This window comes from Anthonomus grandis (assembly GCF_022605725.1).
Source record: "Anthonomus grandis grandis chromosome 1 unlocalized genomic scaffold, icAntGran1.3 Chromosome32, whole genome shotgun sequence".
Lineage (NCBI taxonomy): Eukaryota > Metazoa > Arthropoda > Insecta > Coleoptera > Curculionidae > Anthonomus > Anthonomus grandis.
In genome coordinates this window covers 356,370-379,490 of record NW_026088427.1, presented here as the reverse complement: position 1 = coordinate 379,490, position 23,121 = coordinate 356,370, and the positions used below count along the sequence as shown (strand labels likewise).

General features: G+C 35.3%; 1 protein-coding gene and 1 long non-coding RNA gene across 5 annotated transcripts in view; both read right to left on the bottom strand.

Annotated features, from left to right (window-relative positions):
- Window positions 1–156: 156 nt before the first annotated feature.
- The window catches only part of LOC126749384 (adenylate cyclase type 9-like), a 56,310-nt gene continuing 33,345 nt past the window's right edge, over window positions 157–23,121 (bottom strand). The window contains 7 exon segments of the mRNA XM_050459056.1: window positions 157–6,967; window positions 6,969–7,232; window positions 7,234–7,896; window positions 11,226–11,385; window positions 11,447–11,570; window positions 11,718–11,901; window positions 14,603–14,820. Of these exon segments, the coding sequence (XP_050315013.1) occupies window positions 6,149–6,967; window positions 6,969–7,232; window positions 7,234–7,896; window positions 11,226–11,385; window positions 11,447–11,570; window positions 11,718–11,901; window positions 14,603–14,820 (2,432 nt within the window). The 3' untranslated portion in view covers window positions 157–6,148.
- LOC126749385 (uncharacterized) overlaps window positions 15,523–23,121 on the bottom strand; it is a 13,405-nt gene continuing 5,806 nt past the window's right edge. The window contains exons 4-9 of one of the 4 annotated variants that reach the window (XR_007665043.1): window positions 22,626–22,991; window positions 21,981–22,120; window positions 17,705–18,210; window positions 16,624–16,831; window positions 16,099–16,256; window positions 15,523–15,732 (exon numbers count right to left, since the gene is read on the bottom strand). This is a non-coding gene — a long non-coding RNA (uncharacterized LOC126749385). Of the gene's footprint in view, window positions 15,733–16,098; window positions 16,465–16,623; window positions 16,832–17,704; window positions 18,211–21,980; window positions 22,121–22,625; window positions 22,992–23,121 lie in introns of all 4 variants that reach the window. The other 3 variants (XR_007665044.1, XR_007665042.1, XR_007665045.1) reach the window with 3 other exon arrangements.

The following is a 23,121-nucleotide window of genomic DNA, read 5'->3' as shown; positions in this document are numbered from 1 at the left end:
CAAATATTTTTTGACAAAAATTCACCAATTTACTTAACTAACTAAAAGGCAATTATTCCGAACCCAGGCTAAATAAAAAAAGGAATTAATTTTTTTTACCTATAACCATTGCTCCTCCCTACTGGACTTGGACAATGGGCTTCAAAAACGCAAATATTTTGTATTAATTAATATAAAATCTGGAGGTTTCGTAATATTCCAAAGCCATACCAGGCACCCACAAAGTCACCTATCGTTAAATAAGACAATCTCTACGGGGGGCAATGTTCCTGGAATTAAGCACAATTTATTTCGAAGCTAAATTCCCTTGAACTCTATCGGCTAAATAATTAAGAATATAAATGGATTCTTTTAATGCGGAAGGTCAAGTCGCTTGGTCCCAAAAGTGTGACGAAAGTAAAATTGGTGCGACTTTGTTAGCATAAATAATAATAAATCTTTTTTATACATGATGTTTTATTAAGGTCGTTTCTGCACTTAGTTCAATAAATGTAATAAATTTGACTTGGCTAAGCATAAATAAAACACCCTGTATAATAGAACGTTATTGTGAAATATAATAGTTTCATTTTCCAAATGAAAACAAAAAGAAGCATTTAATGAATTATGTGCAAGCTGATTATAAAAGTAAGGTAATAAAAAAAAAATTAAAAAGTAGTTTAAAAAAAATATATAATCGCTAACAACAAAAAAACAAAATGCTACTATAGTAATAATTCTGATAAAGCCCGTTGACTCTAATCTGCTTATGTCTAAGCAATACAATTGTAGTGTTACCTAAATACAAAATAAATAATAATTTGAAAATGCCACGAAACAAGCTATCACAGTTATCATGAGGGGCCAAACTGTAGAGTATAGTAAATAATTAAAAGAAAAAGATGGGCGATATACAAGCACAATTTGGCCTAAAATCGAAAGAGCTTACCATAAAAAAAAGGTAGATGAGAAGGAGTCAAGGTATATAAAAAATTAGTAGCCAGTAAATTAATCCTAACGAGAACTACGATAAATGTGTCTTTGGTAGTGGATTCCCAAAGAGCCGTATGTAAAATGTACACTATAAAATCACTGTATATGTCAAATGTAAAACAACCGGCGTTTTGTTCTTCAATGGAACTCCTCTTAGATAAAACACCTTAAAAACTGGCTGCTTCCGCTCGGAATAAAAGTTTTGTACTTTAATTCGTTTAATAGGAGATTAATCCTACAGTTAAATTTTTTTCGTAGGTTGTAGACTCAGACTTAAGCTTTCAAGGATATTACCCAAGTAACTTTGTTAGTGGCAACAGAATGGAAAAAAGGTATAAATCCACTACCCTATAAAGTACATTTTGTACAAGTACTGGGTTATTTTTTTTATTTGCACCTACAGCTATAGGGCTTACCGTAAGTATTAAAAACATTAACATTTTAAATGCTTCTTATTCAAATACCTATGGCCTGGGTCATGGTAATTCATGTAGACATTAATGCCAATGAATATCAATATAATGAAAAAATAATAATCGATTCGGCAATAGAATGCGTCCTTGATACTATAGCAGCTGAAAATGATGTTGCTGTGTTATCATAGAAAATTGAATTATCATCAGGTATACTTAAGAAAATTTTATGGTTTCTCTCTATTTAGAAGAAAGGTGTATCAATTTAATTTGGGCAAAAGATGTTTAATACTTTAATCAAGCTAAACTAAGTAAAATACTTTTGATACTTCTGAAAATAAGTCTTAAATCCTTTTAATTTTATGATTCGTTTTGTTAACAGGTAAAGAACAGTGACTGAACAGTGATTTGCTTTCAAGACTTTTAACGTTTATTGATTTGTGTAGGGTCCAACTTCAAATCATGTATATATATTTTTAATGCTCTAATTAATTTAAAAATTTGAAAGATAATTGAAGAGTGGAAATTCAAAAGAGTCTAAGTGCCACTGCCGGCAAATATCAGGTAACACTTGTGTAGTAGTCTAGGTGCCAACGCCAATAGCATACAAAAGGGTCTATGTGCCTTTCGTATTATTTTCTGACGTCAAAACCTGCAGCCGGTCTAAGCACAGGTATCCTTTTTAGGTTAAAGGGGTCTAAGTGCCAAGCCCTTAACGTCATTAGTATATAAAATGAACGCACGTGACAATGTACAACAGAGCGATAATGCAGTAAAAAGAAGCCAAAAAGGTACTGAACGTGTTAGAAAAAAAAAGAAAAAGGTGCCGAATTAGTGGTTTACAACATTCAAATTATAAAAGTGTTATTGTGCCGCCAAAAAATCCGCCTGAACTTGAGGTAAGCAATTCAAACCTTAACACGTTGAGTGCCGCCATTAAAAAAAAAATGGTCCCGGAGGCCGTTACATTTTTTATATGTAATAGTGCTTACAATTACATAATAGTTAAAATATAATTTTAAAAATAATGTTTTTTTTGGATTTATTTTCATGGTGACACATTGGTCTCACGAGGCCTGGAAATAATTCAAAGGTTCAGGTGGCCGCATGAATCCAACGAACGTGACATGCAGTAGCTCAAACAATATTGAGTGGAATCTAATCAAAAGATATGCGTAAAACGTGTTTGGTCCGCTATACTGGCCATTAGAAGCGTGCGACGGATCGTTAGGAAATCCAATAATTCAGTTCAATTTAGTATTTGTAGTGGATAGCGGTTTTTGTTTCACGTGTAGTAACTAGTAATGTCGTACGAAGAGGAGCAAAAGCGCCTAGATGCCTTATGGCAGGAAATGTTGTCAGATGAAAAAGATGATGCATCTTCCGACGAATATCAACTATCAAGTTCCTCTGAGGAATCAGATGATAGTGAAATGGATTCGCCTCCTAGAAAAATAAAGCGCCAAACGAAAAAAATATAAGTTGATTCCCCTCGTGGGGCCACGACAACACAAGTTGATCCCTGTACATCTCGTGAGGGTACAAGCACACAAATTGACTCAATTAGTGAGGCCATAGAAAATGTTATAGGATCATTGCCTCCAATAAAGAAGAAAATGATTCACCTGGAAGTGGCCAAATTACGAATATAAATTGGGTACCAGCGACTGGCCAGTTTTTGAAACCAATCAAGTTTACAGAAAATCACTCGGGATTTGTTCCAGACATGTACGATAACTATGAAAAGACGCCGTATGAATTTTATAAAATGTTTGTTACTGATGACATTTTGGAACTTATTGTAAGTATTTTAGAATTTAGTTTTATTTGTATTATGTTACGCAATATTTTGTAGGTAACTGAAACTAATTTGTATGCTTCCCAGTCTCAACAAAAAAATGCTTATCCAAAGGCACGTGCGCATACATGGAAACCAACAAATCACGAAGGAATTGAAAAGTTTCTTGGTGTAGTGATGTGGATGGGTTTGTGTCCATTTCCAACACAACAGTCCTACTGGAGGAAGAAGAAAATCTACAAAAGCCTTATGCCAGAAATAATTCCAAGGAATAGGTTTCAACTTCTTCTGAAAATGCTACATTTTAGCAACAATGAGGTTATAATCGAAGATAGGTTGCGAAAGCTAAATCCCTTACTAAATCCGTGAAATTTTTCAGCGAGTCATTGTGCCCTCCGAATATGTCTGCATCGATGAAACCCTTGTGCCATTCCGAGGGCGATTGTCTTTTTTACAATATATTAGGAACAAAAAACACAAGTTTGGTATCAAACTTTTTAAACCCATACCTTAGTGGTGGTTATACTTACGATTTCAAAGTATATTGTGGAAAATCAAAAGATAAAAATGTGAGTGTACCAACCAAAATTGTTCTAGATTTATTGGATAATCTCTTAGATAAAGGAAGAACTTTATGCACCGATAACTATTATACGTCAGTAAGCTTGGCTTTGGCTCTTTTGAATCGCAAAACTCATCTTTTAGGAACATTGAGGGCAAATCGAAAATTCAACCCAAAAAATGTCACACAAAAGAAGTTACAGGTAGGAGAAACCGTGGCTGAAGAATGTAGACAAGGAGTGATAATTCAAAAGTGGAGAGATCGGCGAGATGTACTTGCACTGAGCACTAGACACGGAAGTGAAATGGTGGACGTCAAAAGAAGAGGAAAAGATGTGAAAAGTCGAGTATAATAAATATAAAGCGTACATTGATATCTCCGACCAGATGAAATCCCACAACTGCAGCCTAAGAAAGAGTCTAAAATGGTATAGAAAGCTAGCTATTGAAATTTTAACTGGTACAGCATTAGTAAATGCGTTTGTTTCTTACCAAGAAATTACCAAAAATAAAATGTCAATAGCAACGTTTAGAGAAGAAGTTGTCGAAGGTTTGTTAAAATTAGATTCGCAAAACCCAACACTAGAACGTAATGAAGGTAATAAAGAACAACACCGCCTTGAAGATGTAGGACGAAGTAAGAGACGTCGATGTGTAGTTTGCTACAGTAAAATGACCCAAGAGAATTGACGACGAATCGAAGTTTAATTTGTTTAATTCCGATGGAATTCAATATGTTAGACGTCCTTCTGGCCAGCGTTTGAATCCCAAGTACACAAAACCCACAGTTAAGCATGGAGGTGGATCAGTGATGGTTTGGGGTTGCTTCTCAGGTTATGGAATGGGCCCGTTGCATCGCATAGAGGGCATAATGGACAGGGATATTCTCAGATGTTATGTTGCCCTATGTCGAAGACAATTTACCATTGAGATTCCAATTCCAGCAAGATAATGACCCGAAGCATTCCTCTAAAATTATGAAGCAATTTTTAGAAGAAGAAAAAATACCAGTTTTAAAATGGCCATCCCAGTCACCCGATCTTACTCCCATCGAAAATTTATGGGAAATTGTAGATCGTGATATTAGGGATACAAACTATTCAAATAAAGGTGAATTGAAATGTATTGGTTTTAAACTCATAGATAATCTTATTGAATTAATGCCACGTAGATGTCAGGCTGTAATAGACAATAATAGGTATTTTACAAAATACTAATATTCCAGATGGTTTAGTTGGTAATTAAAAAAAAATACTTCGAAAAAAAAAGAGTATTGGTTATTTTTTAAATTTGTCTATCTACTTTTGTCCAGCGTATATTTAGTTATTTCTTATTATTTACCAAATTAGGTGATTGTTTCTAAAGAATGTTTTATTATTTTTATACATGTTTATGTTGCCCATAATATACTTAAATATCTTTATTATAAAATTTTTATTTCCTTTGATTTTTTTAAAAAACCATTTGTCTATCTACTTTTGGCCATTACTGTATATAGAGTAACCCATTAAAAATATTTAAAATAAAACTCACTGCCCCTTTATAAGGAAATGACGCTGTATTTAAATAAGTCTTAAAAAGTTAAGATAAAAGTGTAAAAACCTTTTCTTTCTATTGAAAATAGTCTTAGCTCTATATCAAAAATGTGTATAGACCTTTAAAGTAAAAAAAATCACTATTTTCAACTGTCTATACCACCAAAACTGTTTCTCCCAAATATATGACATCAAACTTCATGGAGATTTATGTGGACTATAAAAATGCAATAATATAAAGAGTGTCCCGTTGAAAATAATGAAATTAAACTAAATTTGCGGTCTATAACTAACACTAGATGGACCTCAAAAAGTTATGATTTGAAATCCTAAACATACTAGAGAAAAAACCCAATCAACTTTTTTGGAAATTTTTTTCTAATACGTACGGTAATCCCTATAGTTAAACGCGCAATTGTACAAAGTAACCGTCTACATATGTCGTATTTTATAAGGTAGTTTTATGCTTTTTTACCACTCCAATTTTCATTTTTTGTTCCGCGTTCTGATGATGCTCTTAAATCAAGCGAAACACATTAGTAACATGTTGTATTTACTTCATTGGTCAAGCAGATCAATCTTTGGCAGATTCACGATTTACTACTAAACATTTTATTTGTCTCGAATTTTGCAAACGAACCTCTTTCGCTATAACGATATATTCGGCTTTTAAAAAAATGATAAGGTCACACAGCATCCTCATCAATATCCAAGCAATTTTTAACTCTATATATTCTTCTAGAGGACGGTAGGTACAACATTGATTATATATAATATCTTTTCTACGTCAAGAGTCCACAAACTCGTCGCCTTAAGCCTAATCTCAGGCCCAATAAATTGTTTTCTCGCATCTTTTTCCTCATATAACATTAGCTGTTGGGGACATTTAATAACTCAGGATTCCTCTCGTTTTTTCTCTCTTTAATCAGATAAACGTTCATGTTATCCTTGCCTTTGACGTAAATCGATCCTCTCGGCTCAAAATTGAATTTATTTTCTAACACAGGCAAGCAGTGCTCTCCCACTTGTATTCGCCCGTTTACTCCCGTACTGTCCATTCTGGAAGCGATATTAACCGCGTCTCCCCAGATGTCGTAATACAGTTTGGTGTTTCCTATTACGGCAGCCGTTACGTCCCCGAAGTTGTATCCTATCCGGATAATGAGGTTGAATTCCAACAAATCCCTGTTGAAATTCTCAACGACCCGTTGCATTTCAATAGCGAAATCCATTAGGACATAAAGGTGTTCGTTGGGGTCCTGCTGTAAGCTGCGCATTTGCGAGTTTAACCCACTGGCAGCCATAAAAGTTGAACCGATCGTTTTGATCTTTTCCACGCATTTAAATTCTTTCCTATAAAGCAGTTCATCGAAATCTCCGATCAGTTCGTTCAGTACCCTTAAGTACTCTCTACCCCCTTCGAAACTCTCGTCGTACATTTCGTTAAAGTTCACTATACTGGCGAATATAATACCGACATCTTTAAAGTTTTCCGAATATTTTGCTTCGCGTTTCAGTTGTTCGGCCACATACTCAGGCACTATATTATAAATTAAATAATCCGCTTGATTTTTCAGTTTTTGCACAAAACTTTTATCCCTGTGAGCGATATAGTTCGTATGAAAACTGAGCCTGTAAGTTATTTCAAACTCCCTGTTAAGCAACCACACGAGGAGCAACAATAAAAAAAAGATTCACGATCATATCCAAGTTGTTCAAATAACAATTTGCCTCCGTAACATAATTCGTTGAATTCGCTGTTGAGTTGTGTATATCTGAGGCCGCAAATGGGGTTGCATTATGGTGAACTGGTGCATCAAATATATGACCAGTGCAGCGCTTTATAAGAAACAAAATGCCCCAAGAAACGCTCAGGATTAACCCGATAACGCTCTTCATCCAGGAGTTTAGTTGGGTGAAATTACAAAAGTGAAGCAGCCCCACGAACAATGGGGTAAATGTACATGTAAAGTTCATACTGGTTTATTTGAATATCCGAGGCGAAATTAACTAGTACGGAAAATAATGGTAAACTGACTAAAACGGCCCCAAAAGCGTTCCAGCGGTAAAATCTGCCGCAGCAACAAACTTTATCGGTCCAACGCACAATGGGTATAACGCAAATCCCTAAATTTAAACTTTGCAGTATAGAGCAGGCAATAAAGGTGCTCAACCAGGCCGCGTTAATACCATAAATAAACGCGAGAGTGATCGAAACGATTAAAAACACAAAAATCGATACGAATATATCGAGGAAAGTGTTAAACCTTGAATTGGCCAAAGTGTCGATTTCGAAATTCGTATGGATCCGATGCACGTTCGCTCGATAATCGAGTTCCATTACTTTATCTTTGAAAAATAAACTCATCTGCGATATAGGTGGTTTTATGAAGTAAGAGCCTTGCGACTTGGAGTTATCCTGGACGCACTTGATCAATTGACGATCGGATTGTTTCCGTAAGTTTTGTATGCAGGTGCCGTATTTATCGAAAAACGGTCCGTGGGACGAGTTTACCGTTTTCGATACTTGGGTGGAATTCATCGAGCTGAGACTCGAGGTGTAGTAGCCGGAGACGCGATGTTGGAGACGTTCTTGGCTGAGTAGTCGGTTGTCCATCTGGAACATTGAAAAACTGTATACTGATTGTGTTTAACAATTTATACGTTTGTAAATATTAACAAACAACTCATTTTTACGTAAACTTGCATAGGAAAAAAGGTTATATTAATTTAGAGCCTTTTAAATAATGCTCAAATAAAAGAACACCACTCTTACACATATTATCGTGCTTAAAATATACTGAGAAATGTTTATTTGTGAAGATATTAGTGACTGATGATGGTCAACGGTTGTGCCAAAATGTCTGAAATATTTACTCTTCATGTTTTACAACAGTTTTTAGGGAATAAACTCGATATAAATTCTCATTTATATATCCCTATCTCAGTCTAAAAATTCGAGGCAAATAGGCATAAAGTGATATTTTTCTGGTATAATTATACGAATTTAACCCAAAAAACACTATTTCCCGATGATCCAGATACTCTTAATAAAATGAAACCGTGATATAGAAAATCGAGGAAAAACTTTAATTGTCATTTATATATCCCTATCTCAGTTTGAAAATTAGAGGGAATGGGAATAAAGTGATATCTTTCTGGTATAATTAGACCAAATAAACCCAAAAAACAATATTTCCAGACACTATTAATAAAATGAAACCGTGATGAATACTATGTACATAATATAATACACTTAATTAGCACAATACATACCTACCACATTCAGAGATCAGCTACATCACAATTAAATTAAATAATAAGCTTACTATAACCCATAATATTTTCTTATGCATTCAGTTATTGTTGAAATGACTACCCTTCTTATCTTTTATTGTATTTATAATAAACTGACAAAACAACAACGTTAAACAAACGTGTTCTTGCGTCACAGATCTTGTGTTGTGAAGATGAGAAGGTAGAGTTTTATAAATATTATTGTTCTGGATATAACTCAATATATTTCCAAGATAGAGTTCCCTTATTATTAAAGCTCCAGTTTCAGAAAATAAATAAGTAGAAGAATATCTAATTTTTAAGATATATTTTTCTGTAATTTCTGTTTGACAAAATGATAGTTTTTCGGCTAATTAATTAGAAGTTCATTGTAGAAGGTGCTTTGTACTTATAAGTGTATTTACGGTGATATTATTATACGATCGTAACAGTTTTTGGTTCCTCTCATTTTGCCTGCTGCTGTGATTGATCTAGCAAAACTTACGAGTCACCTGTCCGCATTGCCAATAATTGTAGTTATTTATCACGTTTTGTATATTTTACACTAAATTCCTATGGTCAGGTGTAAATATATGGTCAACAAAAGTAGCAAAGTAAGGAATTTATTGTCGTTGTGATTTTGAGTTTCTTGTCATGGAACTGTGTAGTAGTTGCGATAAAGTAATTAAATCAGGAGCAATTTCCGTTGAATGCAGCTTGTGTCGTTCCTGGTTTCACAAAGGCTGCTCTAATCTTTCCAAAACCGAATTTGATAAAATCTATGCGACTTTTAAAAAGAAGAAGAGTCATGGGTGGAAGTGTAGTTCTTGTTGTACAGTTAACAACAGACGGTTGTCAAGTATTGGTGTTCATAATGATAATGAAAGCTCTAATTCTATAAAGACTGTTCAGGAAAATGTGGGAATGGGCGATGTAATGTGATTACCCGAGATTTTGTCTAAGAGAAATGCTTCCACTAGTGATCTAATGAGCGGCATTATTGAATTGCATAAACGTATTGTTTCTCAGCAATCAACAATTAATAAACTCGTGGAGGAATTACAGAAACTTCAAACATTTAAAAACGACCCCGCTCAACCAACAAATGATAAGATTAAGAATAGTAACTCCATTATAATTTCTGAGATAAAAATATATCTTACATTGTTGTAAAAAGGGTAACGGAAGTTACCGGGATCTCAGAGTAATTTTCGATTCTAAGTTGTCGTTTTTGTCTCATGCTGAAAAGTTAGTTCAGAAAGCGTATAGAAATCTAGGATTTATAACTAGATGCAGTCAAGACTTTTCATGCTCTGCCTATAAAGTTCTGTACTGTTCGTTAGTCCGTTAGCTGAATTTTCGGGCGCAAAAATTTACTAGACTGAAAAAACTCTTCTATGTAGATTTTGATAGTAGTTCTTATGGACAGCATAATGCTATAACTAGAATGCAACGTTCTTTCGATAGGTATAGTCTTGACTTGCACGTTTCTTTTAGCAGTTTTAGGAGTTCCCTTAAATTAATTAATTAGTGACTCGTTACTTTAACAGGTTTCTTTAAATTAATTTGTAACTTTGATTGATTTATGTCTTACTATTATCTAGCTTAAGTTGTATTATTATTAGTATCTTTTGTGTTATTTTATTTTTGTAAAATTGGTGGATACCGTTAAATAAATAAATAAATAAATAAGTAATGACGAAGTTAGATAAGTTTGTTGTTCAAACACTACTCCAGATTCTTGTACCTTTACATTTGCTTTTTCTCCAATTACATCCTTTACTTTGACTTGTGCCGGATCAGTAAAATAAGACCGGAAGTTTGCTAACATAATATGTTGTGCCACAGTGTCAAAAACCCGCACTAGGCCGATAAAAATACTATTTTATGACCTCAATTAAAATTAATTATTTTTCCAGTTAACAGTTGGATCAGTACTCATGTTTTTTTTTGAAAGTGGTATATTGGGTACAAAATTTATATTTTCCAAGTGTTTTTCATAGTTAAATTTCAATATACTTCTCTAATTTATTTCCAGACAGTTGATAAAATTTCCAAAAGTTACTTCAACTGCCTGAAACATGTCTTAAAATATATCAAGAATTGCATTAAATAGTTGAAAATTTCTTATATACTTCTAGGCAGCTAAACAAAAAGGTATTTCAACTGCCTAAAAAAATATTAATAAAATTATATTCTCTAAAAGCTCATGGGGAAATATGAAAAGCAGCTCGTAGATATTCCAGGCGTTTGAAGATTTTTCAAAGAGTAAACTGCCTGGAATATTAAATTTAAAAAAATCGTTTAGAGCCTAAAAATATTAAAGTTATTATATTGTTTAGCAATTAGTTGTTATATTGTTTGCTGTTATTTAGCAAGTGTTTTTAAAATTAATTCAGATGTGTTGAATTTCTACATTTTTCATATTTTGTATTTGCTTATTATCTAGAAAGTCTATTTGTTCAAATCCAGCTCAAATCGTACTAAATTAACCAATTTTAAGTTTGTCTATAATGATACCCAAATATTTAGTATCTGTAACTTTGTTAAATATATTATTTGATTTTTTCTTTAAACTGTTAAAATAAGGTTGGCTGAAGTTAAAGAAACATTTATTTTGTTTCAGATTTTTAACTAATTGTGTGTAATTAAAAAAATAGAAAAGTTTACCTGTAAACTGCTCCTTCTACTGTTACTCCTAATTCCAGAATCCTTCCTGCTGGGAACGGAATTTTCATCCAGCATCGCTATACTAGAAAGTCGGCTCGGTATGTCAAATGAACGCTTGGGTCTGGCGATATTGCTGACTGTCACGGTCGCACTTCTAGCCCTAATATAAACATTTAAAAAATAGACTATAACAATAAATGCATGAATAATAAAAACGATACCTTTCCAGCGGTTCTAAAATATCCAAATTAGGAGATCGTCCCCTCCTAGATCTGCTGCTGCCAGACCGATTTAACTGGAACAAATCGCCGTTAAAAGATCTTCCAAAGTTGCATCTATAGCTACCTAAAAAAAGTAAAATGCGTTGTGATGTCGTATTGTGAACTTCTTCACAATTTTTTTTTTGATTTTAATATAACCCAACGACATTAAATGGGGAAAAATGTACCATAGAGTACCTTTAACTAGTTTGCAATTTGAATATGAACCAACCTCCTCTGACGAATTCTGGCGTGTGCGAGTAGTCGAAGGCTCCGATGTCGCTTCGCGAATGGCTGATGTACGATTTTATGTCGATGGTCTCTTTACAGGCGGGATAGTCTTCGTATTTCGATGTAAGCGTTGATAGTGAGTCCTTTTTTCCGTTTAAGGCACCGGTTTCGATTATCGTTGGAACCTATAGAAAATAACACTAGTAGTGCTTGGTAAAAAAAAGGTAAGAGAAAGGACAAATATTAACAAATAATTTATATGCTCGCTTGTACTATGGTTATCTCGGAAACGATAATGGATAGGATGTCGGTTAAGATAGAAAAAAGTTACGCTAACAAGGTTGCGTTTAAACAGGGGCCAAACAGTTTTTTGTTTGTGATATATAGGGAAAAATGCATAAAATTACTAATAAATAATATTTATTTGCCTATTTATTTCTTCTAATATAGTTAATTACAAACAAACAAATAATAAAAAAAGGGTTATATAATAAATAATGAATAATTTGTCACAACTCACGTTCTGGGAATATTTTAAGGAATAATATTACAACTTAGAATTTTTCACAATCAGTGAGTATAACAAGATTCTCTTATCACTTGCATATCATAATAATTTTGAAACACCATTATCTAGATTTTCATTTTACGATACAATCATTTTACATTTTTCGTCATTACCTGTCAACATCATTATTAAAGTGGTCTACTTCTGTCTAGGAGCGCCATTTTTGGCTTCTGCGTTGCACGTCAACCTAATTTTGCGAGCTTGTGATTTATTTTGGTTTTCTTTGATTAATTTTTGCATAATCATGTTTGACATGTTTATAATGATTATTTTTATCAAATTTTTAATTGATCATTGTCGATATTCCTGGTACCTATTTTTGTAAATTTTATTCTTTGTATTTATTGCCTATTAGAGTTAAGCTTAATTTTTTTATATGTTTTTACAGATTTTAAAACTGGCTCATGAATATCTGAAGTTTAATAACACCTTGTCATATTTCATTTTGGAGAAGTATGCCTTAAACTGGAATTGTTAATATATTTTTTATACGCATTTTTCTGTCAAATGTTAAAAAAAATGAGCGAGTGATCAGTTACCTTATTATTTTATATAGATTTTTATAAAAAAGTGATACAAGGCAGGTTTATACAAGATGTAAACCCATATACCGCTAAGATACTTGTAGTCTTCATTAACGCTTCCATTTTTAGCAAGATAAAGGTTTGTGTCATTAGTAATCTTTTGTCCTATGTTTTTTTGTATAACACATAAGCTTAGAATATTGAATGCCTATATTAAGCTTAACTGCAAACCATAGACAAGGTGTTTGATTTCACCATCTCTCAGACAATGATGTTAAATCGATTTTTAATTTTTTTACACGATATATATTTTTTTACTTCACTCAAAAACTTTTTAATGGGTTGTATTTTCTAACAGCTAAAAAACGTACTTATTAAAATTTTCCTTTATTTGTTCAATAATAATATATAATACACTTTTCAGAATAAAAATATTCTTAACAAAAAAGTTGAATGAAAAAAGCAACTTGGCAACTTAGAATAGCTCATATGTTTACAATGCAAGTATATTCATGTTGCCACTTTGTGTTTCTTCTAGATATTTTCCCATGTGAGTGAATCTAGCGTCCAATCGATATTCAGCAATTAAAATCGAGAACGCAGCATATGTCGTTTGCCAGCAACCTAATTATAGTCCGCGCCCGCTGTTATTTAATCGATGTAATGCCGCTATCTTCTAGAACTAACCTCTACAAACTAAGGTTTACTTTGTGAGCATTTATTTAAAAATCAAATGTTAAAAAAATGAAAAAGGCTTCCAAAACTCCCAAAGGATTTGAATAAAACTTTTTTCTACAATATATATTTAATATCTAAACGGATTTGAGATGGTTGCAAATCTCTACAAACGAATATTTTTTGGGAAAAAAATATTGAATTGTTGGATATTAAAAGATATAAACTGCCGTAACTCCCAAAGGAAGTTTTATCCATATCATTGTTAATATCTGGACAAAAAATTCTTTGGGAATTCCAGGAGATACAAATAGGTTGCTGGCAAACGACCTGTACTGCGTCCTCTTAATTTCACTATCCAATACTCTATATATACACAAATATGCGGTCTTTAATTATAACTTATAAGGATGACACCTAACTCGCCTATAAATGAAACGATTTAAATTTCCAACTTCAGACTTTTTTTATTATTCTTCAGGAAAAAGAAAGTTTTGTGTTCTATTATTAATTAAAAAAACCGCACTGAAATCATTTAAAACATCCTTTTAATCTTATTTGAAATACGAATAATGAGTGAATCTGATACGAATCTTATACGAAATATACACAATCCAAAGGTAGACAACGAGCGCAGTTGCCAAATACCTTTTTCAATAGAATGTTTCTGTGCGAAATTTACAGTGATGAGGTTCAAGTGTGGAAATTTGGCGATTTAAAAAATCCAAATTAAAGTTTCTTCTAATTGTCTGTCCCCTGTGTAGATGTTGGGCACAATTCAAAACAGTCAATGTTTATTCCAGTGTATTTAATGTTCTAAGCACATAAGTTATCTACAAATACACGTAACAAGGTATTTTTCTGATTATTAGTCAATTATTAACTCGACACATTTAACATATCTGATAAAGCTACAAGAAAAGTCTGCTAGTATAATTTTCCAAACAAATACCATGATCTCATCACACTTCTTAGACGCCTCTTCATTATAGCAGGTATTATAACCTTCTAAACTCAATTCATTAGATGAGTTTTACTTAACAGAATAACGTCAAATTAAGGTTTAATTTGTTTCAAGAATTACCAATTGCCCAAACTAATTTATTAAGATTAACTCACTTGTTGATATCCTTCTTCGCTAGCGTCAGTCACTCCCGATGCGAAATCGACGTCGATTTCGGGTTTGCTGTCACAGGTGGTGCTCGTTTTCCGCATGAATTTCGGGATCTTCCAATTTCGGATTTTCATCGAATATTTCCCGGAACTGGCCGTTGACGTAGGCGTTTTGACGCTTTCTACGTTTGAACCGTCCGGGGGGTCTTGCTCGTTTTCGGAATCTATTAAACCAAAACGTGTTAAAAAATTTAATTTGATAATTAGATAGTTTTAATATTCTTGCGAGTAGTAATCTCTTTTAAATATCTATAACTGGCTGAATAGCCGCGGCGTTACTCTCGTGGAATTTGAAAATAAAAGAAAACTTCGTCAGAAGGACTTCTTTGTAAACAACATTTTTTATTTTGCCCTCTTGCAATGTTGACAGAGTAGTGTCCCTTAATTAGGTATTATGGTGAAAATGTAAATAGCGGGATTAGGGACAACAAATAAAACCTTTTTTTTTGGCCGACGTTTCGACAATTTTTTTGTCTTTATCAAGGTTAAAAAGAGATAAATTGTTTGGATTTTTTTCAGAATTTTTTTTTTTCGAATTCGAACTAACTATACCAGCGGATTGTTCTCATCAAGTAGATCACGAAAATACCAAGTTTTAACAGGATTCGATCAGAAATAAGGGAATGAGAGCTTTTTGAAAATTCGCAAATTGTCACTTTTTGACCTCGTTTTTGAGGCCAAAAATGGGCATCAAAAATGCCATATCTCGGCTATCGTAAAAGCTACAACCTTGCGGATGGTCTCGTTGAATTCAGAACGACGAAACTAAGACAAAACCGTTGGAATTTTCCCGATAGCTCCCATAGAAGCCAAGATATAGGCCTTCAAAGTTTGGGTTTTTTCATTTTTCGGGTATACCCCCCGTATCGAATTTTTCACCAAAAATTGATTTTTTTCGAATTTGAATTAACTATACCAGCGGCTTGTTCCCATCACCTACAACACGAAAACACTGGGTTATAATGGGTTTCGATAAAAACTAAGGGAATTATAGCACTTTGAAAATGCGAAAAATCGATTTTCTTTAAACCCAAAAATAGCTATAGAAACCCCTATCAGCGGCTTATTCCCATCACCTACATTACGAAAACACCGGGTTATAACGGAATTCGACCAGAACAAGTGGAATTTTAGCTCTTTGAAAATTCGGAAAAAAGTCAATTTTCGACCCCGTTTTTGAGCCCAAAAATGGGCCACAAAAATGCGAGATCTCAGCTAATATGGGAGCTACGACCTTGCGGATGGTCTCGTTGGATTCAGAAGGGCGAAACTAAGACAAAACCGTTGGAATTTTCCCGATAGCTCCCATAGAAGCCAAGATATAGGCCTTCAAAGTTTGGGTTTTTTCATTTTTCGGGTATACCCCCCCGTATCGAATTTTTCACCAAAAATTGATTTTTTTCGAATTTGAATTAACTATACCAGCGGCTTGTTCCCATCACCTACATTACGAAAACACCGGGTTATAACGGAATTCGACCAGAACAAGTGGAATTATAGCTCTTTGAAAATTCGGAAAAAAGTCAATTTTCGACCCCGTTTTTGAGCCCAAAAATGGGCCACAAAAATGCGAGATCTCAGCTAATATGGGAGCTACGACCTTGCGGATGGTCTCGTTGGATTCAGAAGGACGAAACTAAGACAAAACCGTTGGAATTTTCCCGATAGCTCCCATAGAAGCCAAGATATAGGCCTTCAAAGTTTGGGTTTTTTCATTTTTCGGGTATACCCCCCCGTATCGAATTTTTCACCAAAAATTGATTTTTTTCGAATTTGAATTAACTATACCAGCGGCTTGTTCCCATCACCTACATTACGAAAACACCGGGTTATAACGGAATTCGACCAGAACAAGTGGAATTATAGCTCTTTGAAAATTCGGAAAAAAAGTCAATTTTCGACCCCGTTTTTGAGCCCAAAAATGGGCCACAAAAATGCGAGATCTCAGCTAATATGGGAGCTACGACCTTGCGGATGGTCTCGTTGGATTCAGAAGGGCGAAACTAAGACAAAACCGTTGGAATTTTCCCGATAGCTCCCATAGAAGCCAAGATATAGGCCTTCAAAGTTTGGGTTTTTTCATTTTTCGGGTATACCCCCCCGTATCGAATTTTTCACCAAAAATTGATTTTTTTCGAATTTGAATTAACTATACCAGCGGCTTGTTCCCATCACCTACATTACGAAAACACCGGGTTATAACGGAATTCGACCAGAACAAGTGGAATTATAGCTCTTTGAAAATTCGGAAAAAAGTCAAGTTTCAACCCCGTTTTTTGAGCCCAAAAATGGGCCACAAAAATGCGAGATCTCAGCTAATATGGGAGCTATGACCTTGCGGATGGTCTCGTTGGATTCAGAAGGGCGAAACTAAGACAAAACCGTTGGAATTTTCCCGATAGCTCCCATAGAAGCCGAGATATAGGCCTTTAAAGTTTGAGTTTTTTAATTTTTCGGGTATACCCCCCCGTATCGAATTTTTCACCAAAAATTGATTTTTTTCGAATTTGAATTAACTATACCAGCGGCTTGTTTCCATCACCTACAACACGAAAACACCGGGTTATAATGAGTTTCGATAAAAACTAAGGGAATTATAGCACTTTGAAAATGCAAAAAATCGATTTTCTTTAAACCCAAAAATTGCTTTAGAAACCCCTATCAGCGGCTTATTCCCATCACCTACATTACGAAAACACCGGGTTATAACGGAATTCGACCAGAACAAGTGGAATTATAGCTCTTTGAAAATTCGGAAAAAAGTCAAGTTTCAACCCCGTTTTTGAGCCCAAAAATGGGCCACAAAAATGCGAGATCTCAGCTAATATGGGAGCTATGACCTTGCGGATGGTCTCGTTGGATTCAGAAGGGCGAAACTAAGACAAAACCGTTGGAATTTTCCCGATAGCTCCCATAGAAGCCGAGATATAGGCCTTTAAAGTTTGAGTTTTTTCATTTTTCGGGTATACCCCCCCGTATCGAATTTTTCACCAAAAATTGATTTTTTTCGAATTTGAATTAACTATACCAGCGGCTTGTTCCCATCACCTACAACACGAAAACACCGGGTTATAATGAGTTTCGATAAAAACTAAGGGAATTATAGCACTTTGAAAATGCGAAAAATCGATTTTCTTTAAACCCAAAAATTGCTTTAGAAACCCCTATCAGCGGCTTATTCCCATCACCTACATTACGAAAACACCGGGTTATAACGGAATTCGACCAGAACAAGTGGAATTATAGCTCTTTGAAAATTCGGAAAAAAGTCAATTTTCGACCCCGTTTTTGAGCCCAAAAATGGGCCACAAAAATGCGAGATCTCAGCTAATATGGGAGCTACGACCTTGCGGATGGTCTCGTTGGATTCAGAAGGGCGAAACTAAGACAAAACCGTTGGAATTTTCCCGATAGCTCCCATAGAAGCCAAGATATAGGCCTTCAAAGTTTGGGTTTTTTCATTTTTCGGGTATACCCCCCCGTATCGAATTTTTCACCAAAAATTGATTTTTTTCGAATTTGAATTAACTATACCAGCGGCTTGTTCCCATCACCTACATTACGAAAACACCGGGTTATAACGGAATTCGACCAGAACAAGTGGAATTATAGCTCTTTGAAAATTCGGAAAAAAGTCAAGTTTCAACCCCGTTTTTGAGCCCAAAAATGGGCCACAAAAATGCGAGATCTCAGCTAATATGGGAGCTATGACCTTGCGGATGGTCTCGTTGGATTCAGAAGGGCGAAACTAAGACAAAACCGTTGGAATTTTCCCGATAGCTCCCATAGAAGCCGAGATATAGGCCTTTAAAGTTTGGGTTTTTTCATTTTTCGGGTATACCCCCCCGTATCGAATTTTTCACCAAAAATTGATTTTTTTCGAATTTGAATTAACTATACCAGCGGCTTGTTCCCATCACCTACAACACGAAAACACCGGGTTATAATGAGTTTCGATAAAAACTAAGGGAATTATAGCACTTTGAAAATGCAAAAAAATCGATTTTCTTTAAACCCAAAAATTGCTTTAGAAACCCCTATCAGCGGCTTATTGCCATCACCTACATTACGAAAACACCGGGTTATAACGGAATTCGACCAGAACAAGTGGAATTATAGCTCTTTGAAAATTCGGAAAAAAGTCAATTTTCGACCCCGTTTTTGAGCCCAAAAATGGGCCACAAAAATGCGAGATCTCAGCTAATATGGGAGCTACGACCTTGCGGATGGTCTCGTTGGATTCAGAAGGGCGAAACTAAGACAAAACCGTTGGAATTTTCCCGATAGCTCCCATAGAAGCCAAGATATAGGCCTTCAAAGTTTGGGTTTTTTCATTTTTCGGGTATACCCCCCCGGTATCGAATTTTTCACCAAAAATTGATTTTTTTCGAATTTGAATTAACTATACCAGCGGCTTGTTTCCATCACCTACAACACGAAAACACTGGGATATAATGGGTTTCGATAAAAACTAAGGGAATTATAGCACTTTAAAAATGCAAAAAATCGATTTTCTTTAAACCCAAAAATTGCTTTAGAAACCCCTATCAGCGGCTTATTCACTCTCACGAGATGTGTAAAACACCGGGTTATAACGGAATTCGACCAGAACAAGTGGAATTATAGCTCTTTGAAAATTCGGAAAAAAGTCAATTTTCGACCCCGTTTTTGAGCCCAAAAATGGGCCACAAAAATGCGAGATCTCAGCTAATATGGGAGCTACGACCTTGCGGATGGTCTCGTTGGATTCAGAAGGGCGAAACTAAGACAAAACCGTTGGAATTTTCCCGATAGCTCCCATAGAAGCCAAGATATAGGCCTTCAAAGTTTGGGTTTTTTCATTTTTCGGGTATACCCCCCCGTATCGAATTTTTCACCAAAAATTGATTTTTTTCGAATTTGAATTAACTATACCAGCGGCTTGTTCCCATCACCTACATTACGAAAACACCGGGTTATAACGGAATTCGACCAGAACAAGTGGAATTATAGCTCTTTGAAAATTCGGAAAAAAGTCAATTTTCGACCCCGTTTTTGAGCCCAAAAATGGGCCACAAAAATGCGAGATCTCAGCTAATATGGGAGCTACGACCTTGCGGATGGTCTCGTTGGATTCAGAAGGGCGAAACTAAGACAAAACCGTTGGATTTTTTCCGATAGCTCCCATAGAAGCCAAGATATAGGCCTTCAAAGTTTGGGTTTTTTCATTTTTCGGGTATACCCCCCCGTATCGAATTTTTCACCAAAAATTGATTTTTTTCGAATTTGAATTAACTATACCAGCGGCTTGTTCCCATCACCTACAACACGAAAACACCGGGTTATAATGAGTTTCGATAAAAACTAAGGGAATTATAGCACTTTGAAAATGCGAAAAATCGATTTTCTTTAAACCCAAAAATTGCTTTGGAAACCCCTATCAGCGGCTTATTCCCATCACCTACATTACGAAAACACCGGGTTATAACGGAATTCGACCAGAACAAGTGGAATTATAGCTCTTTGAAAATTCGGAAAAAAGTCAATTTTCGACCCCGTTTTTGAGCCCAAAAATGGGCCACAAAAATGCGAGATCTCAGCTAATATGGGAGCTACGGCCTTGCGGATGGTCTCGTTGGATTCAGAAGGACGAAACTAAGACAAAACCGTTGGAATTTTCCCGATAGCTCCCATAGAAGCCAAGATATAGGCCTTCAAAGTTTGGGTTTTTTCATTTTTCGGGTATACCCCCCCGTATCGAATTTTTCACCAAAAATTGATTTTTTTCGAATTTGAATTAACTATACCAGCGGCTTGTTCCCATCACCTACAACACGAAAACACCGGGTTATAATGAGTTTCGATAAAAACTAAGGGAATTATAGCACTTTGAAAATGCGAAAAATCGATTTTCTTTAAACCCAAAAATTGCTTTGGAAACCCCTATCAGCGGCTTATTCCCATCACCTACATTACGAAAACACCGGGTTATAACGGAATTCGACCAGAACAAGTGGAATTATAGCTCTTTGAAAATTCGGAAAAAAGTCAATTTTCGACCCCGTTTTTGAGCCCAAAAATGGGCCACAAAAATGCGAGATCTCAGCTAATATGGGAGCTACGGCCTTGCGGATGGTCTTGTTGGATTCAGAAGGACGAAACTAAGACAAAACCGTTGGATTTTTTCCGATAGCTCCCATAGAAGCCAAGATATAGGCCTTCAAAGTTTGGGTTTTTTCATTTTTCGGGTATACCCCCCCGTATCGAATTTTTCACCAAAAATTGATTTTTTTCGAATTTGAATTAACTATACCAGCGGCTTGTTTCCATCACCTACAACACGAAAACACCGGGTTATAATGAGTTTCGATAAAAACTAAGGGAATTATAGCACTTTGAAAATGCGAAAAATCGATTTTCTTTAAACCCAAAAATTGCTTTAGAAACCCCTATCAGCGGCTTATTGCCATCACCTACATTACGAAAACACCGGGTTATAACGGAATTCGACCAGAACAAGTGGAATTATAGCTCTTTGAAAATTCGGAAAAAAGTCAAGTTTCGACCCCGTTTTTGAGCCCAAAAATGGGCCACAAAAATGCGAGATCTCAGCTAATATGGGAGCTACGGCCTTGCGGATGGTCTTGTTGGATTCAGAAGGACGAAACTAAGACAAAACCGTTGGATTTTTTCCGATAGCTCCCATAGAAGCCAAGATATAGGCCTTCAAAGTTTGGGTTTTTTCATTTTTCGGGTATACCCCCCCGTATCGAATTTTTCACCAAAAATTGATTTTTTTCGAATTTGAATTAACTATACCAGCGGCTTGTTTCCATCACCTACAACACGAAAACACCGGGTTATAATGAGTTTCGATAAAAACTAAGGGAATTATAGCACTTTGAAAATGCGAAAAATCGATTTTCTTTAAACCCAAAAATTGCTTTAGAAACCCCTATCAGCGGCTTATTGCCATCACCTACATTACGAAAACACCGGGTTATAACGGAATTCGACCAGAACAAGTGGAATTATAGCTCTTTGAAAATTCGGAAAAAAGTCAAGTTTCAACCCCGTTTTTGAGCCCAAAAATGGGCCACAAAAATGCGAGATCTCAGCTAATATGGGAGCTACGACCTTGCGGATGGTCTCGTTGGATTCAGAAGGGCGAAACTAAGACAAAACCGTTGGAATTTTCCCGATAGCTCCCATAGAAGCCGAGATATAGGCCTTCAAAGTTTGGGTTTTTTCATTTTTCGGGTATACCCCCCCGTATCGAATTTTTCACCAAAAATTGATTTTTTTCGAATTTGAATTAACTATACCAGCGGCTTGTTCCCATCACCTACAACACGAAAACACCGGGTTATAATGAGTTTCGATAAAAACTAAGGGAATTATAGCACTTTGAAAATGCGAAAAATCGATTTTCTTTAAACCCAAAAATTGCTTTAGAAACCCCTATCAGCGGCTTATTCCCATCACCTACATTACGAAAACACCGAATTATAACGGAATTCGACCAGAACAAGTGGAATTATAGCTATTTGAAAATTCGGAAAAAAGTCAATTTTCGACCCCGTTTTTGAGCCAAAAATGGGCCACAAAAATGCGAGATCTCAGCTAATATAGAAGCTACGACCTTGCGGATGGTCTTGTTGGATTCAGAAGGACGAAACTAAGACAAAACCGTTGGATTTTTTCCGATAGCTCCCATAGAAGCCAAGATATAGGCCTTCAAAGTTTGGGTTTTTTCATTTTTCGGGTATACCCCCCCGTATCGAATTTTTCACCAAAAATTGATTTTTTTCGAATTTGAATTAACTATACCAGCGGCTTGTTCCCATCACCTACAACACGAAAACACCGGGTTATAATGAGTTTCGATAAAAACTAAGGGAATTATAGCACTTTGAAAATGCGAAAAATCGATTTTCTTTAAACCCAAAAATTGCTTTGGAAACCCCTATCAGCGGCTTATTCCCATCACCTACATTACGAAAACACCGGGTTATAACGGAATTCGACCAGAACAAGTGGAATTATAGCTCTTTGAAAATTCGGAAAAAAGTCAATTTTCGACCCCGTTTTTGAGCCCAAAAATGGGCCACAAAAATGCGAGATCTCAGCTAATATGGGAGCTACGGCCTTGCGGATGGTCTCGTTGGATTCAGAAGGACGAAACTAAGACAAAACCGTTGGAATTTTCCCGATAGCTCCCATAGAAGCCAAGATATAGGCCTTCAAAGTTTGGGTTTTTTCATTTTTCGGGTATACCCCCCCGTATCGAATTTTTCACCAAAAATTGATTTTTTTCGAATTTGAATTAACTATACCAGCGGCTTGTTCCCATCACCTACAACACGAAAACACCGGGTTATAATGAGTTTCGATAAAAACTAAGGGAATTATAGCACTTTGAAAATGCGAAAAATCGATTTTCTTTAAACCCAAAAATTGCTTTGGAAACACTCTCACGAGATGTG